Here is an 18,707-nt window from a genome sequence, read left to right on the forward strand (position 1 = left end):
CACTCTGAAGGATTTGCTGTAGGGGCTGAGGTTGTGAAGCTCATCTAAGCTATTGTTTTCCCCACAAAAGAAGGAATTGCCCTGTAGCCCTCCTCTGTCTGATTCTAGTGCACTTCAGTTTTTGCCCCCCTATGGCATCCCAATCCTGCTTTGCCAACGGGTGTGCTAGAGGTAAAGCTGCGGCCAGGGAGACTTCCCTGAATCCCTTCGAGTGGGGCCTCTGTGAGTCACCCACAATCTAAACAGCAGCCACTTCAATTGCACTGTCAGTTTTTAAACACATAGTTTTGCCTGCTGGAGTGTTGTTAACCACGAGAGAGCAAGGCTGTGTTTGGAATACATTTGGCAGTAATGATGAGGTTAGCTCAAAATGTCTTCCGTCTGGCTGGAGTCGTGCTCTAGTTTTAAAACAAGAGCTCTAGAGGTGTTTCCCCATTTGGTGATCCTGTTATTGTTTACTCTTTTTTAATGTATACACATACGGCAGTATGGTCACAAGCATTCAGATGGGTTCCCAGCTGGAAGTAGGAAGAAAGGAAAACATGAGTCTTCTGCTAGGCAGGCAGGAACTGATAGAAGGAAGGGAGTAAACAGGCCAAGGAAGCCCAAGAGCAAACCATGGGTGAAGCCTCCCAGTGCTGCGTAAGACTGCCTGTGGTGCTGGGCATACCCTGGGAGTGAGCCTCTGAGGGGAGTGAGGAGTAGGCAAGAAAAGGGTGTGCAGTAAACAGTGGCACATCCTGGTTTTGTAGGGCTGGAGACAAGCAGGGTACACCATAGTCTGGTGCAAACAACAGCCCTGTTTTGTTGAACATAGATGACCTCTGAAGTCCCTTCCAACCTAAGCCATTCTATGATTAAGGGCTCAGAGTGGCAGAAGAGGGCAACACCACCTCAACCATCTCCATCACCCCTGGAGGTGGGTGCCTTCAGAGGCAAGCCCCATTCCTCCATTTCCACAGGCTACAAGTTCTTGGTTTGTTGGGTTTGGGTTTTTTGCCTGGATGCTGTATGTTGATGGCCAAGGTCACCTTCAGAAGCTGTCTGTCCTCTTTTCCTCTTTCTAGTTGTTTTGCAGAAAATTCAGTGCAGAATCAGGGATGAGCTGCTGCTTCTCTGGTGGCTGAGGACAAGAGTTTGCAGCAGTGGATATGCTGGTGTGTTGGGATCTTCGCTATTGCTTGGCGACAGCTGAAATAAATATAGTGAGTCAGACTGAAGAAGAACAGATGGTAAAGTGTTTTCCCCTCGCTGACATGAACTGAGGTAGCTTGAAGAGGGTGGGGGGAGGCTGGAAGGCAGAGCTGAGCTGCAGCACAGGACATCATCCAAGCGAGCGGGCCGTGTCCGAGGGGCTGGCTCCTGCTCAGGGCTGGCCCCACAGGCCTGCAGGAAGCCAAGAGCATCCCTGTGTGTGGGTGGTGCATGCAAATGCACACCAGTCACAGCCCTGTGCTGGGTGCCTCATGCTCCTTCCTTGCAAATAAATCTGTTGTTTGGCCCCCATCCCTAACTAACTGTTTCCACTGCTCACTGGCAGGCAATGGCTGCTGCTGTGCTCAGTGCCTGGGTCGGTGCCTGACAGGGACCACTGCTCCCTGTCCTCAGCTGCAGGAAAGACAATTCCCTTGCAGCTGCCCAGGTCCAACATGCCAGACAGAGCAATTGGATGCATTTTCACCATCTCCTGCATGTGAGTATGAAAGTTAGTCTGGTATGGCCACACGCAGCTCATGCTGGAGCTCCTGAGGAGATGCAGAGGGAAAGGAGCATTTTCTGGCTGACAAAAAGCAAAAGCAGAGTAACAATTGCTGCATCCTCCTCTGCTGGGAGAAGGCAGTCACACCAAGTCAGAATGGGTACAGGCTGAAGGAAATCCTTCTAGTTCCCCTTGCCCATTTGCAGGAAGATCCTACAAATGGCCTTGAAATCCCCCCTGGGGTTAGTTTCCAGGATTCAGTGCTTGACACCACCTCTCCTCTACACCAAGCTTCGCTTCCTTGTTTGACTTTGCATTTTCCTTTGGTCCAGGCTCACCTGTGAGCAGGTTGATTTATTCCAGTGCTGTTTACCCACGTTGGTGCTTTTTTCTCCTGAGGTAGCTACATAAAATTAGCTTCTTGTGAAGAGAGTTGTAATGCAGACAGGCCGTGAAGGTCTTTATCAGCTTGATTCTTCTCAATAACAATGTCACTGCCAGCCTGGAGAGGACTTGCAGGGAGACCCTTAACCCCTTTTCCATTAGAGAAACTGTGTGTGGGGGAAGGAGCTGAAGTCATTTAAGAGCAACATTTATATTCCCTGCCATTATTTGGCTTTTTGTTAAAAGAAACAAAACCAGCTGGGGAGGTCTCTGTTCATTTTGACTTAGCTATGGAATATTTGTGTCCCCCCCCACCAAAAAACCTTATTGCCTTTATTTCCCCCTCTCCAACTTTCCTTTCATTCACCCCAGCATGCCTGATACAGGTGTAGTTACGAGGTGAAGGAGGATGTTGGAACCAGGTGAGGGCCTTGTAGTTATTACCAAAAAAACCCAAACCAAGACAACCCAAACCAGTTTCCCTAGAGCATGACATGTAGGACAACTTTGTAGCCACCACTAACCCTGGCTGGGGGACATCTGCCCAGTTTACTTCTAGCTGGCAGAGAGGGGGTTGTGTGGGCACCATCTCGCCTGGCCTAACATCGACACCTCTTCAGCACTCAGCAAAGCTGTGGCCAGCTTAAGGGAATGCCCTAGTGAAGCAGGGCCAAAAACAGCTTGCTTTTTGTAAGAGGAAAAAGTGTGATTACACTCTAATTAGAGTGCTACTTGCAACCACTGGCACTTGAGCTGAGCCATCTAAACCCAGGGAGAAATGCCAGCCAGCCTGCAGTGGCATGCCTGGCTGCAGAGTTTATGTACCCCCTAATGTATCTGCAGGTGTGAAAACAACCTGGGTTTCAATTCCAGCAGTTCCAGATGCTGGGTGGTGTTTTCTGCTTGCTCTAGGTCCCTGGGCTATGAAGTGAAAGCATCAGGCTGCCTGCATCAGACAAGTTGCCAGAAGCTGGCTGAAGAACAGCACTTCTGTGCCCTACTGCTAGGGTCATGCCTGCTGCGAGGTAATCTGGTGTTCCCTAGGCTGCAGCTGAAGAGAGTGATCAGACAAAGCCACATGGATTAACACTGCACCTCCAGTGCAGTGCACAATGTGGCATCTATGGCAGCTGGGGTTTCTAGCCTGTGTCTTTTTCACTTAAGAGCTGGTCTGGAAGTTAATTTTTTCCCTCTCCCCTTCAGCACCCACTGATGGCAGATGTTCTCTCACTGGGATCTGTATTTCCACTCACATCTCTCTTCTCAGCCCTAGTAAATGAGGGAGGTGTTGAAATATTCACCTTTTAGTTCAAAACAGTCTTCTTCATTGTCAGCAGCTTGCCCTGGAGCTGAAACTCCCCTAACCATGAGGGCCATGCTGCCATGCCCGGAAAAGGACCCAGCAGGAATGTCAGAACAGCCACTGTCTAACACATCTTTCAGCTCTGAGCCTGGCAAGGAGAGCTGGCAGGCAGAGGGAGGGTGCTTTGCTCCACAGAAACCTCTACCAGAAACAGCTCTTATGTGGGAGAGCTGGCTGGGCTTTTCCCTCCAGTGGGAACATTGCAAATCTTGGTCAGAGCTCAGACAATCTTTCTATAAGGCATGGACACAGCAATTGATACTGGCTCCTTGCACCTGTCTTAACAGGGAACAGGCACATTGCTACTTAGAACACAAACATCTCAGAAGAGGCTTGTGAAATAGAGCTCACCAAAGCAAAAAAGACATCCAAACCTTCTCCTTAGAAACAGTCTAGAGGGGAAGGGGGAAAGAAACAGTTTGGGAGGGAGCAGGAAAAGAATGCTGCTGGGGAAAAAAAAGTCCCAACGTGGTCTAGCTTAGAAGAATTCTTGCTTGTGTTTTCATTTGTTGAAAAATTCTTGGTTTATGAAGAAAAGATTCCACAGTCATATGCCCAGGAATCATGAGTCCACAGTAAGGCCTCCAGTGACTTTCTCAATCCTTCAGACCTATGAAGAAAAATGTTAACGAGAAGTGTACGCCAAGGTGCAACATGAGAGCCGGTGGGCTGCAGGCGTTCCACCCACCCCTTCCCCTGGCAGGGCCTTATCTGAGTGGCCTCACACGCTCCTGCACAGCAGGACTGCTCTTTCCCAAGAAGAACCCACGCCTTCACAGCACCTGCATGAGCACACCAGTGTTAACACTCAGACCTGAGTTGCAGACAAAGCCAGGGAAGGTTTAAGATCCCAGCTATGCTTCCAGGCTGAGGTCCCAAGGCACCAGCGCTGGCTGCCAAATGTGCACTCTGCTCTGCCAGTTGGTTTCCACTATCATTTCTCCCCCCATTGAACAGCAGTCTGAGTCTGGCAGTGACTCACATCAGCTTCATCCTCACTCCAGAGGCAGGAATAATTTCATCCCTCCCTGGAACAACAGCACAGCACCACAATCTAAATGTTTTAAGGCATGAAGCGAAGAGCATCAGATCCATGGGAAACCACTGATAGGGTCAGCTGAGGACTGCCTTCCCTGCAGCCTGAATTTTGCCTGAACACGAGAAGGAGATGAGCCTGTGCCCTTGGAAGATATGGCAGAAATCTGTACATGCTGGAAAGAAACAAGATCTGACAACACAGCATCAAAAAGCCACTAACAAGTGCTTGCCTTGGTTGGTTTCTTTCCCTTTTTTTATTGTTTTTAAATATATATATTATTTTTATTTTTTTTTTAATTTCCAGAAGTCATCATGTCTGACTCCAACAACATTCAGGTAAACAAGTGAAAGAACAACAGATGGGCATGAGCTGGTAGCAGGGGCGCAGCCGCTGGGAGCAGGGCTTGCCTTTCTCTGGGGCAGCTGAACGTGGCTCTCCCTCGCCTGGCCTTCCCTGGCATTCCCTGCCCTCTCCAGACTGGCACTGCCAGGATGTTCCCACTCCAAACACAGCCAGGAGGCCAGGGCAGGGCAGAGAAAGGCAGGCGCTCTGGGATCACAGCACTCAGCCTCTCCCTCCTCTAGCCAGGCTTTCCTTGATGGTGCAGGGGGGCAGGCGGTGGCAACCACACTGGCATTACCAAGCCACCCACAACCACCAGCCCAGCCCCAGGCCGGATGGCAGCAGAGCACATTTGGGGCCATTTTTGGTCACTTTAGGAGAAGCCCCTGGAGCTTGCACAGTATTGCAACTGCAGCACCCCTGAATTCCAGCACAGTCCCCCTCTTTGCAACCCGCATTAGCTCCCCTACAGCTGTGCCCCCCCCTTCCCTTGAGGGGAGGCACAACTGCAGCAGCCACCGCTGCCGGCAGGCAATGTTGTTTGCCTTCCCTCAGCACCATTCTGGATGCATCCCCAGCCTGCCTGCAGGCCCCCTCCCAGGGGCTGGAAACACCCATGCTGTTAAAGCCTGGTTCACAAAGCATCCTGGTGTTAAGGTTAACTGGTTGTAAAACTGCAGCAGTTCAGCACACTATGCACACTATGAGAAACGTTTATTAAGATTGATTCTTGTTTCATTTCTTTCCTTTTCTTTTGAAAAAATAAAATAAAATTAAAAAAAAAGGAAAAAAGGCAGAAAGAAGTTAAACACACTGCTTTGTGGCATGCTCCACAGTAGGAAAAAATCCCAAGCATTCAGTTAAGCTGTCAGCGGCTCTGTTTGACCTCTCCATGTGGTCTTTGAACTCAGACCTGGAAAGCTGACTGTCCTCTTCCCCACCAGCCTCTCTCCTCCTCCCTGCCTCAGCTCAAGGCCATTTTCTCTCTAGCTCCAGCACCATGCTTCCCTGGAGAGGGAGAGGTTTGTTTTTACAGCCCACAATTTCATCTGTGGTTTGGTTTTGGGGGGCATGGAGAGGAGCAGGGCAGGGGCCCGTGCTGCGCACACAAATGCACAGCTATGCAGAAGAGGGTCTGAGCTAGGGCAGGAGTCCTCCTTAAGTGGTTCCAAGCTTTGGGACTGAAACACTGGCAGAAGAACTCTGTCACGTCTGGATCCTGTCAAGTCCCCTCAGCCCTTCATGGATCCTTCTCTAATTTGTTTTAACTCGGGTCCAGAGGAGGTTGGACTCAAACTGACCCAAGTGGGCAGCCTTTTCTGGGAGAATTTCTCAGCTACTTCATTGTTCTTAAGCTTGACAGTTCCTGCTCTAGTTGCTGTCCCTGCTCACTGCAGGGGGATTGGATTAGATGATCTTTGACAGTTCCTCCCAACCCAAACCAGACTGATTCTTTCTCTCTCTCTTCTCCCAGGGCTCACCTCTCCTGCTCCAGCCAATGACCATTCCATGAAACATGGGGATACTCAGCTAGCCACTCAAGAAAGTATTACCCTCTCCCTCCAAAATGCCTTCTGCCCCATTCCATAAGCTTCCCATGTGCTGGCTGTTCCCCTCCTGCAGCACCTTTCCTGGAAGCACCTTTCCTGCAGCAGCCACAGGGACAGGAAGTGACCCAGAGAACTGCCTCTGGAGCTCCCCACAGTGACAAGCCACCTCTGAAATGAGCCAGAGCACAAACTGCAGCCTGTGAGGGGGACATGGACTAAAAGAATGTCCTGCTCTTCCTCTCATAACTCTCAGACTCCCTCTCCAAGCACCACTTTCTCCTGGGACAACCTTAGACCTCTAAAGCTCTAATGTCCTAAGGACACAGCTGGCCCGCATCGAGATCCAGCCCATCTTCAAACAGAGCTCTGGTCTCACAGACAGCATCAACTGAATGCTGAACAATATCAAAAAATGCAGTATAAGGAAATAAAAAAAACCCAAACCAAAAGAAAAACAGAACTGAAGCTGCTTAATGGCATATTTATACACATTGACCAACAGCCGGCGGCAGAGGCGGCAAGTTACACATCCGTCCTGTACGCTCCCGAGCCCGGCGCACATCCCTGGAGACACACATGCTTGGTAGGTGCATACACAGAGAGCCACATGACAGAGCAGATGTGACCTGAAGGAGCTATGCTGGGAGCAGGGGAGGGAGGTGACCTACTGCAAAACCTCCTCTCGTTCTTCCCGTGCACAAGATGGACATTCAGGGCAGTGTTGCTTTTAAGGCTCGATTTCTAAGGCTGAATCTTCTCTTGTCCAACCCCTCAATTTGAAGTTCTGCCTGAAGCACTTTCTCCTCTTACCCAGCACAACTTGATATATATATTTTTTTTATATATATATATATATATATATATTTACCTATATACTTTCTAAAGGCCCTATATACTAAAAGGCAGGAAGAGGAAAGGTGGGGGGAGTAGCATGGGGAGAAAAGCCTCCGAATGGATCAGCTTGCCCCAGCACAGGAATTTCTTGTCCTGTGGTGGCAATGGCCACAGCACCACGTGGAGTGGACAAGGTTAGTTCATAATGATCGTGGGTCTGCCTCCCTACCCTATCTGAAGCTCATTGTTGCCACAAAGGGGGAGAGTGAGACACTGAGAAACAGAAACATTCCTGAAGTGGGGAAAGTGATCACAAGTTTCAGCTCCTCCCCTCACCTGCTGCGAGGTGACAGAGAGCTGAGAGATGCCATCATTTCCAGCTCGAGTGCCTGTAGGGCTAAAGAAAAGGCTTTGCTTAAAAATATATTTCTATAGAACTATACACATAGATATCTTTTCAGAGACTCTCAGATTTTATTACATAGCTGCTGGGCCACTCTCCCCCTCTGTCTGCATGGTGACAGAAGCCACGTTCCCCAAACTGGCAGCCGAAGCTTAGCCAGGTCACAGGAACAGTTTTCACCCGGTGTGCTCTGAAATCCTGGCTTTGCTAAGCTGATCTAACTGTCATTGATCTAAGTGGACTTTTCTTTTTCTGCAGAATCAGGTGATGGCAATTTCCCAGCACTGCCAAGTGTGTGACAACGTGCTGTAAGGGAGGAAAATTGCCTTGAGCAAGAGAGTGATGCAAAGATGACATTTCAAACATGAGTGGCTGGGAACCCCCAAGCCTCACCCTGCAATGCACAACTGCAGGATTTCTAAAGCTTAAGGACTTCTTTTATTAAGTTTTCTTCTTCCCTCCCCTCTCCCCCCCCCCCCAATATTTATATGCCAGCATTAGCTTAACAGTGGAATCTCAGTGCAGAACTCAAAAGCATAGGTCTATAAAGGAAACACTGAGGGAGGTTTAAAAAGTACTTCCTAGGTTTTCCACTTTGTTCCATTTGAAAAACGGGGACTAAAGTTTAGCCACTGACCCTGGGATGCAGCGAATCAGTGGAAGTGAGCCAATTTAGGGAGTTATAACCCTAAGAAAGAAGAGGAAAAAAAGTACAAAAAGAAAAAGCCCCCCAAAAAAAAAACAAACCTCAAACCCATCACCATTCCTCAAGAGAGCCAAAAAACGGAAGCATGGTTTGTGTTCAGGATCGACCTAGCGATGCAAACAGGTCGGAGAGGAACGAGGTGCCTGTGACCCCCCCCCCCCACTCCTGGATGCATCACACCCAGGTGATGGGGGCTGTTCCCTCTCCTCTCCCAGGCTTCCCCACAGCCAGCCAGGGAGTTGGGGTGATGGTAGGAAAAAGAGGAGCACAAGCAAACAGAAATGCTAAATCCTGCTTCGGCATCTGATTACATATAGATTAAAAAAAGAAAGAAAGAAAGAAAAAGTTGGTGTTGGAAAAAAAAGAGAATAAAAAACCAAGGCAAAGATTTCTGCTGACAGGCTGCAGCCCTTCTCCTCTCTACATCTTCCACCAGCTTTACTTCTGAGTTACAGGGGGTGGGGAAGGGGGAGGGAGGACTTGATCTCCTGCTACAGCAGCTCTCCCCATCACACACAACTGATGTGTAACTAACTCAGCCACAAGGGTCTGGGAAAGTTTTATTTATTACAAAAAAAAAAAAAAAGAAGAGACTCCTTTGCCATAAAAATGAGAAGTACTGCGTGGTAATAGTGGAAGTATTTATATACAGAGTTTGCTTTGTCTTTTGTTGAAATGTCTCCTGGTCACTTGGTGGCACTTGGGGTCCCCTCTAGCGCCGTCCACCCTGCTACCCCCTTCCCCTCCCTGGCTCTCACGGCTCAGTAGACGGAGCTGTTCCTTATGCCACAGCACAGCACCATGCTCAGGATCATTTCAAAGATCTGTTGGGAGACACAGAGACAACCAGTGAGGTTCTGAACAGTAAGATGCCAGAGCTTCCCACATCCCAGCGTCCCTCACTCCAGTCTCTTAATGCCAGAGGTAAGGGCAGTGCTGTGTCTTTGCTGCTCTTTCCATTAGGAGCTGATAGGGGAAGATGTTCTCTCTTGCTTGCAAGCCTCACAGCTGCTAACCACAGAGCAAATGCTTCCAGGTGCCTGTGGCATTATAGCCTAGCCTTTGTACCCATGCTGGGTTACCCAGTGCTCACTGGGGAGCAAACACACCCTAGCAAAACAAGCAGAACTGAGTGGGTTTGGAGGCAGTGAGGAGGTTTAATGGTGCTCTGTCCTTCTGGACTCCTGCTCTGACATCCCAACCCCCTCAGGGAGGACAGAGAAGCCCTCGGTCTCACCACATCCCAGAGCAGCTGAGGTGCAGAGCTGGCACTGCACGCTAAAAGCCACAGAGGCATCCAGAGGAGAGGGACAGACCCAGACCAGCTGGAACAGCTCAGGTGGCTTTTCCCTGTCCCCCAACAGCAGAGCACTGTGCAGTCACACTCACCATGATCACAGCAACCACGATGGCAGCGATACCGATCAGGTAGAGCTTCCCAGAGAACAGCTCGTCGATTTTTTTGTGGCAGCTGGGGGGCTGAAGCAGAGCAGCACACCAGTCAGGAGCCTGCTTTCCCCTCACCCACCCCCAGCACAGCAGCTCTGCTTCCCTCCAGTCTCACCCATACGCCTGGCTCCTGGCTCTAGGACTTCCCACTAGGAAATCCCCAAGGACTTCACCCCTCAGTGCCTGCCAGCCCCATCAGGCAGGGACAGCAAAGGAAACACTGCTGAAAGCCTCCCAACTTCCCACCCATAGCACCTCCAAATCAATGACATCTCTAACCTTTCCCCAAGCTTCTTTGCAGGAGCTGGGTGAAGAGTAGCCATGCCTACCTCAATAAGGTTCTTCAGAATGGAGTCCTTCTGTGGGCAGAGGTCTGCTCTCCACAGGGGAGCGATAGTTCCTATCGCATTGTCGGGACCACAGCAGTCCAGCTACATGGAGAGAGGGGAAAACAAAGCCCACCCAAAGCCAAGAAAATCAGCATTAGCAGACAGCAAACACTTGTGGAATGCTCTCCCCACTGTTAAGCAGCCTTGAGCCCCCCAAGGCCAAGGAGGCATCTTGGAAGGAGAAACACAAGATGAGGAAACGCAGGAGGGGGAACCACTCTCCAAATTCAGTCTTTTTTTCCTTTCCACAAGCTGCTTCCTACAATAGTCCCAGACAGGTCTGGCACTCACATCCTGGAGGACAGCAAACCCAACACTCTCCAGAGATTTTGCTTCCTGCTGAGCAGAGGAAGTACTGAGATTAGTTCCTCCAGGCAGCATCTTTCTTCCAATGACTCTACTTAAAGCAGGGGTGCTGAGGCAAATGAAAAGCAACTCAATTAGAGTTGGGGCCAGACTTCCCAGCACAGCTTGAACAGAATGATGAAGAGGGCACAACACTCTTTTATGACATGTCAGAACAGCAAATCAACAGGCCAAGACCTGAGGCTGCTTCAGACCCTGCTTTTCCCATTCATTTTCCTGGCTTCCATTTTTAACTTTCCTTCCTCCCACAGTCTCATTTCCTCTGGCTGCAAGAAACTCCTATGGAGGGGAGATTTCTATGTAGAGCTTGGGAAGCAGGCAGCAAAAGCCCAGTGCTGAGAATACATTTGATCCAGTTTTGTACTAAGCATTAAAAAACTCAGTGTTGCTTTCATTCCCTGCCCAAGGACCTGGAGTTCAACTTTCTGCCCCTGCCTCCACGGGGAGGATCAGTCCCTGTGCAGCAACAGTCACTCTTCACCACTTACCTACTGACACACCACACACAGAATCGTGGTCTAGCTTGCCTTGAAAGGACCTTTAAAGGTTATCTAGTACCTTGCAGTCACAGCAGGGACATCTGCAGGTTGCTCAGAGCCCCAGCTAACCTGACCTGGAATGGTTCCAGGGCTGGGACATCAGCCACCTCCTAGAACAACCTAGGTCGGTGTCTCACCAGTGTAAAACATTTCTTCCTTCTCTCTGGTCTGAATCTCCCTCTTTTAGTTTAAATCCATCAATCCTTACAGAATACAGAATTAACCAGGTTGGAAAAGACCTTCAGGATCATCAAGTCCAACCTATCACCCAGCACCATCTAATCAACTAAACCATGGCTCCAAGTGCCTCATCCAGTCTCTTCCTAAACACCTCCAGTGACGGTGACTCCACCACCTCCCTGGACAGCACATTGCAATGGCCAATCTCTCTGTGAAGGATTTCTTCCTAACATCCAGCCTAAACCTCCCATGGCACAGCTTGAGACTATGTCCTCTTGTTCTGGTGCTGCTTGCCTGGGAGAAGAGACCAACCCCCACCTGGCTACAACCTCTCTTCAGGTAGTTGTAGAGAGCAAGAAGGTCTCCCCCGAGCCTCCTCTTCTCCAAGCCAAACACCCAAGGCCCCCTCAGCCATTCCTCACAAGGCTTGTGCTCCAAACCCCTCATAAAGCTTTGTTGCCCTTCTCTGGGCTTGTTGTCCTTGTCCTGTCACAACAGAGCCTGCTCAAAAGTCTGTCCCTAGCTCTCTGATCAGCCTCTTTAAGCACTGCAATGCCACCAGAAGGTCTCCCCAGAGCCTTCTCTTCTCCAGGCTGAACAAGCCCAACTCTCTCAGCCTGGCCTCACAGCAGAGGGGAGCTAAACAGAAGTTACCCAGGTGTCATTTGCAGCACACAGGATGCCATCCCTCAGTGGGTGCACTTAGGCTCAGCAGAGCTGAGGCCACCAGCATCTTACCGTTTCATGGAAGGTCTTCACGACAGCTTTGCTGTTTTTGGTGTCCGTGTCTGCCAGGAGCGCCTGTTGAAACGCTTGGTCGTAGAACTGCTTCACATCTTTGGCTATCTAGGAAAGACAGGGGGGGAAAGCTCCCTTTCAGCCAGCAGGAAGAGGAGGAAACCCATCCAGCAGATGTGCCTGAAGGGGGCAGGTTCCATGTAGATGAGCAGTTTTTAAACACAATTCGGACCCCCCTTTATGTGTGAGGGGGGAAAAAGGGCAAGTGCCTCCAGCTGCAAATATGAAGAACTTCATTCACCAGCCAGCAGCTTCCAGCCAATGCTGTCCAAGTGCTCCGTGAGCTCTCTCTAGCAGGCAAAGACAGCCAAGGCCTAGAGGGTAAACCACAAGAGCTGAGATAGCTTTCAGCCCATGTGCATTTGCCATTGGGCTCAGGAAAGCAGAAACAGCTTGTTCTGAACCACTCAATGAATGGAGACAAAGCAGGCAGGAAATACGCTTCCCACTGAGGCTGAAGAGGCAGGGCATGCTGGGGAAGTCAGGAGGAGGTGGGGTGTGCAAGCAAGGCACTGTAGGTATGGGCACCTTGGCTTATGGTGTAGCGGACAGGAATTGGGGATAGATTGCACACCAAAGCCTAGGGAGGTTCATTTGGATCAGGAAACTGGAGCTGGGCACCCCCATCCTGTACATGGCTACATGAGAAGTCTCATTTGTACTCCAGTCCCTGCCACCTGGGCTGGTAATCTCCAGTCACCCATGGGGGTCTGCTTTGCAGTGCAAATCCCCCCTTGTATTCAGGGGAATTGGCCTTGTGGCTTCTCTTCCAACATCCTCCAAAAAGCTGGGAGAGGCAGATGAAAGGAGGACATGCAAGGGAAACAAAGAAATCCAAGCAAGTACAGAAGGGAAAATGCTTCCTAAAACATCTGCTCTTGGCAGCACAGCCTGGATTAGCACAAGAAAAAGAAACTGCAGCAAGAAGGAGTGCAATTTCAATCAATGATCCCAGTGCTTCCCCAGCACTGCTCACACAAGGTTGCTTTGGAGGGCTATGTTCTTCAATCAAACCATCTGACTCTGGTACATGGGAAAGAATAAAATCATCATCCTACGGCTTGCCTGTATCTAAAGCACCTCCAAGAAAGCAGGCTGAGGGAGACGGCCTCCAGCCTCACGGAAGAGCATCCTACACCTGCCTAATAGGACATGACCATCCCCACTACAGGGCTGCAAACCCAAGTGGAATGGAGTCCTTGCTCTCGAAGCCTGGGATCATTCAGCTCTTCCCTTCCAGCCCATGCTGCTCCTAAGATGTCCCTGACCGAGGCAGGAAGAAGAAAGCTGCCTGCCTTGGGAGCAGGGAATTTCCAAACAGCCCATTCATCACCAGGGCTGCAAAAGCAGCTGAGGCAAACAGACTGCCACCAACCCATTTTAAACTGCAAAATTCATCTGAGGGGCTGAAGTCATTGCCCTTGCCTTGCCAAGTCCTGAATCTCTCAGCCCTGTGCTCCAGCGGCCGAGCGCCTCCTCCCCAGCACAGAGAGCCACAGACGTGGGGGCCCTCCAACAGCCTTTCTGCTGTTGGTCGTGTTGCGCATCTTGGACTCTTCAGAATGCACAAATTAACATCTGCAGGAGGCACAGCCCCTCTGCAAAGGTTAATTAGCTCCCCAAAGTTGCTAGGAAACAGCCCCCTGCCCGCACAATAGCGTTTAGCCCCGGAAGAGTCTGTTCCGGTGAAGTCATGCTCTGTGCTGAGCGACTGCGAGGCTGTTCCTGTCCGTGGCTGAGCTGGGCAGCTGTGGGCTGCCTGCCTGTGAAAGCTGAGCAGGCCACCACCTCCTTACACAGCTAGCTTACATCTCTTAGTAAACACATTTCCCACCCTGCCAGAGAGCCTAACCTTGGCTTTGAGCACACTCAGTCCCCTTCTCTCCTCCAGACCCTCAACAGCAGAGTGATCAGCACCCAGCCTGCTGCAGCATGGCCATGCTGCCCTTTGAGGCCAAGCTCTGCATGCATGTGAGCATATGGAATCACAGAATCACCTGGGTTGGAAGGGACCTTTAAGGTCATCCAGTCCACCCCCTCTGCAATGAGCAGGGACATCCTCAACTAGATCAGGTCACCTCACCTTGAATATCTCCAGGGGTGGGGTCTCAACCACCTCTCTGGGCAACCTGTTCCAGTGCTTCATGGTGCAGAACATTTTCTTAACATCCAGTCTAAATCTACTTTTCTCTAATTTCAAACCATTGCCCCTTGTCCTATCACTGCAGGCCTTCATAAACAGTCCTTCTCCAGCTTTCTTAGATGTGATGAAGGGAAGATGAGCAGAGAAGGAAGGTGAAAAGCTGCTATTTTCAGTCCTACCCTTTAGCTAACCCACTGCAGCCAGAGGCCCTCCTTTGAGCAATCCCCAGCAGGTGCCTGGGACAAACACACAACTTCTACCCTGGGTGCATGCCCAGCACATTGATCAGGAGCAATCTCAGTCCTGGCAGAGGAACAGCTCAGAGTGGGTTATCTGACACTAGGAAGGAGCAGGAAGCATCAAGCAATGCCATTAATGCAGACCCAGGCTCTCCCTGTATGGCACTCCCACCCTTCGGAGCCACATGGCTGCATTCACTCCTTGGACCTAGGACCTGCAGATGGCTTCCCTTCAGATGTGAATCACCTCACTCTGTGACTGACAGGGTGAGCAAGGAGTCCCAGGCCAGACAGGGCTATTTTTAATCCAGACATGGTACTATAAGGGGCAGTTGCTCCCATCAAGTTCTTACATTTAAAGTTCATCAGCCCAAGAGGAGTTAGGTGACCTGCCCAGGTCACGCAGCTAATTCAAGCCCCCCATGACTCACTTCAGGAGCAGCTCATGAGCAAAACAACCCATGCTGGGATCTGCTGCAGTCCTGCCCCAGCCTCCCACTCCCACAAAAGCAGGTTTTGGAGTTGTCTTACTTGGTCTTTGTTGACAAATCCCCAAATTCCAGCTGCAACTTCGCAGGCAAAGAGGATCACCAGGCAAGTGAAGAACTGCAAAGACAAATCGAGAGGGGGATATTTAATGGTCTGGGCAAATCAGCACTGAGGTGGCTAGAGCTGTGGAGTGCCACTTCTGCTGATAGAGGTGAGAGCAAGGAAAGTGTCACCTGAGTTGAAGTCATTTTCTTTCTCATACACACTCTAAGCCCAAACATGTTTAACTCATCAGATGTCACCCCACACGCAGAACCCTGGGATGACCGAGTGAGGATTAGCAGACCCCTTCCCACCCAGGGATGCCCTGTGTGCCACCAGGCACCCTCAGGAGCACCCAGACAAGCTCCTTGCTCTGCCCACAGATGCTCTGAGGATGGGAGTGGGCAGTGCAGGGTTAAAAGCACGTTTTGGCTGCCGAGGAGCTGCGGGGTGTGATTTATGGGCAGCTCTCCTGGCATCCACAGCCCCGCAAGGCTACTGCAGTTTTTTGCATAAATACCAGCACTGACGTTTTCCCACAGTCCCACCCTGCTCATGCAGCTCCAGCACTCCTCCCTGCCATGCCCCAGAGCTTCCCTCCATCTTTTTGTTCAGATCCCAGGAAGATGTTGGTTTGTTGGAACGGGAAGCCCTAAAGGTCATACGTCAAAGCCAAGTGAGAAGGCACAGACAGGAATGCTCCACGCGCAGCCAGCATCACCTCTGTGACCACAACGCCCTCAGTGACTTCTTGCTGGGTTAAAGCCCCACGCTGGGAGAGTTGCCACAGAAGCAAAGAAGCAAAAGAGGTGAATGCAGTCAGGAGAAGATAAAAATCACAGCATGGAGGGGAGCAACTGCCTCTGTGTGTTCCAGACATTTTCTTCTTCCACAGAGCAAATGCGAGTTTCTCACGTGCAAGAGCAAAGGATTACCAGCAACATGGAAGGAGAACTGTTGACTTGACAGCAGGAGAGGACTTCTAACATCCTTCTCTAGTCTCCAAACAACCATCTCTTATCTAAACACCTCTCTATCCCTGATTGTCCAAGGAACAGCTCTGGGGGACAGGGTCCCACATCCTGCCAAGGAATCACCTCACCCTCAACCACGTCACTGTAGTTCTCTGGTTAAGCACTAGGGCTCACTTCTTGCTGTGGTCAGCCTCCAGTGAAATATGGCTCCTGTATCCCAGATGTGAAGGTACAGCTTCCTGCAGGCTCAGCTCTGCAAGCTGGCTTGAATCTCTGGGAACACGATGGTCAGATGTGCCTTAGCCCTTCCCAGGGAGCAGAGCCTGCTCCATGCCTAGCAGCTCTCTCCTGCTTTCCTCAAGGCTCATCACTCAGCTTCCATGGGATTTTGTCAGCCTGGAGCTTCCTGGCACTCTCTTCCTGCCATAAGCCTATAGTCACTCCATCAGTGGGCTGCAGGAGAGGGGAGAGAGGCTGCTTCGCTACCGGTCCCTGAGGATGCTGCCTGGAGATGTCCTTGGAGCATGGTGGGAGCCTTGGCTAGCAGAAGCTTCACCATGAGGCATCTCCAGTCTCCTCTTGGCAAGCCAAGGTGTGAGAAAAGACTTGTAGTGCACAGAGCTGCTAATTTCAGCCCAAGCAGCCTGTTTCCCTGTCAGGCCTCAGGTACCTTGTACCATCTGCCCTTCTAATCCTCTTTCCAACTTGAGGAGGGAGTGAGGGGCAAGCCAGGCTCTGTAATCGCTTGTGTTAACAAAAAAAGAGACAACCCAGGCTGCCAGAAATCACTACAAAACCCCTGTCAGATTTGTGTTCAGGCTGCTCCTCTTCTCAGCAGCATGATAAAGCCTGAAAACTCCTACAGCAGCATCTCCATTGATGTTCAGAGGTGCTTTAGAAAAGCTGGTTTGAAGCATCTCCTTCTTAGGGGGAATCAGAAGCAACGAGAGGCGAAGCCATCTGTGAGGGTGAGGGAAAGGAGCTCCATTTCCCTCTGTCCCAGCAGAACCACACCTATGGGTCACTGCACCCCACCACAAGACAGCCAAAGTACTGTAAAGCCCTTCCAATGTGGTTTTTACAAGTTTTATGTTTTACCCTTCCAACTGTTTCTCTTTGCATGGAGTTTGGAGAATAAATCTAATGAAGAGTGACTGAAGGAGCTGGGGATGGTTACTCTGGAAAAAAGAGGAGCCCAAGGGGAGACCTCATTGCTGTCTACAACTACCTGCAAGGAGGTTGTGGAGAGGCTGGGGCTGGTCTCTTTTCCCAGGTAATGAGTGACAGAACAAGAGGGAATGGCCTCAAGCTGCCACTGGGTAGGTTTAGAGTGGACATTAGGAAAAAGATTTTTCCCAGCAAGAGTGGTCAGGCATTGGAATGTGCTGCCCAGGGAGGTGGTGGAGTCACCCAAGCCTGGATGTGTTTAAAGGTGGTGTGGATGTGGTGCTTGGGGATATGGTTTAGGGGTGACCCTTGCAGAGCAGGGTTCTCGGCTGGCCTTAGTGGTGCTGAGGGTCTTTTTCCAACCTGAAAGTTCCTGTGATTCTGAGTTTAAAGTTGAAGCACACATGAGAACTTGCTTCAGATAAATAGGTCTCCCTCCCTTACCCCAAGGCAAAGCCTTTTGGTGTGGCTTCAAGTTTACAGAATGAAGCTCATCCCCTGCCAGGAATCCTGAGCTGCAGCCTCGCACCAAGGACGCCTGTAGGGCTTCAGTAACGGATTTTCCAGGATGTACCTAGATGTCCTCACTATAACATATTGTGGGAAGTCTTGGCTGTTTCCTCAGCCAAACAGATAAAAATAGTAGATGATTCCTTAAAAGAACTGCAGTTGCCAGAGGCAGCCTTGAAAGGGTACAGTGAGGAAGGGAAGCTGTAGGGGATATCAGGTACAGAGGAGAGTTTAAGTGGGTTTTTGGTAAGACAGCCAGACCCTGGTGGGCATAAAAGCATGGGGAGGGGGTATCACATGTAACAGAGAAAAGGAAGCTTCAAGAATCCTGCTGCTTGCACCTCTTCTGCTATGTTGCTGGCTTCAGCCTCTGTTCTGCAGCCAAGCACACAGAGCTTGCAGTCAGCCTGACAAACAGTGCTCCCCTGCTAGACCACAGCATAGTAGGGGTTAGAAGGAACCACTGAGGATCATCCAGTCCAACCTCCCCCTGCTAAAGCAGGGTCACCCACAGCAGGTCACCCAGGATCACAATGCCCAGGTGGGTTTGGAACTTCTCCAGAGGAGACTCCACAACCTCTCTGGGCAGCCTGCTCCAGGGCTCCAGCACCCTCAGACCAAAGAATTTTTTCCTCCTGTTCAGATGGAACCTGCTGGGTTCATTTGTGCCCATTGCCCCTTGTCCTGTCACAGGGCACCACTGAAAAGAATCTGGATCCATCCTCTTGCCCTACTCCCTTTAGCTGTTGATCAGCATTGCTCAGATCCCCTCTGTCTGGTCTTCTCCAGGCTCAACAGCCCCAGGGCTCTCAGCCTTTCCTCCTTACAGAGATGCTTCAAACCCCTCAGCATCTTTGTAGCCTCCATTGGACTCTCTCCTGTCACTGCTGAACTGGGGAGCCCAGGAACAGACACAAAACTCAGATGCAGCCTGACTAGGGCAGAATAGAAGAGGAGGAGAACCTCCCTTGACCTGCTGGCCACAGACTTCTCAATGCACCCCAGGAGACCACTGGCCTTTTTGGGCACATTGCTGACTCATGGGGAACTTGTTGACCACCACCTCTCCCAGGTCCTTCTCTGCAGAGCTGCTCTCCAGCAG

General features: G+C 50.6%; 1 protein-coding gene across 1 annotated transcript in view; it reads right to left on the reverse strand.

Moving 5' to 3' along the window:
* Nucleotides 1-8,373: 8,373 nt before the first annotated feature.
* CD81 (CD81 molecule) overlaps nt 8,374-18,707 on the reverse strand; it is a 41,745-nt gene continuing 31,411 nt past the window's right edge. The window contains exons 4-8 of the mRNA XM_054171992.1: nt 14,955-15,029; nt 11,982-12,089; nt 10,099-10,200; nt 9,710-9,799; nt 8,374-9,144 (exon numbers count right to left, since the gene is read on the reverse strand). Coding sequence (XP_054027967.1) covers nt 9,082-9,144; nt 9,710-9,799; nt 10,099-10,200; nt 11,982-12,089; nt 14,955-15,029 — 438 coding nt within the window. The 3' untranslated portion in view covers nt 8,374-9,081. The remainder of the gene's footprint in view (nt 9,145-9,709; nt 9,800-10,098; nt 10,201-11,981; nt 12,090-14,954; nt 15,030-18,707) is intronic.

The sequence above is a fragment of the Dryobates pubescens genome, chromosome 22 (genome assembly GCF_014839835.1).
Source record: "Dryobates pubescens isolate bDryPub1 chromosome 22, bDryPub1.pri, whole genome shotgun sequence".
NCBI lineage: Eukaryota > Metazoa > Chordata > Aves > Piciformes > Picidae > Dryobates > Dryobates pubescens.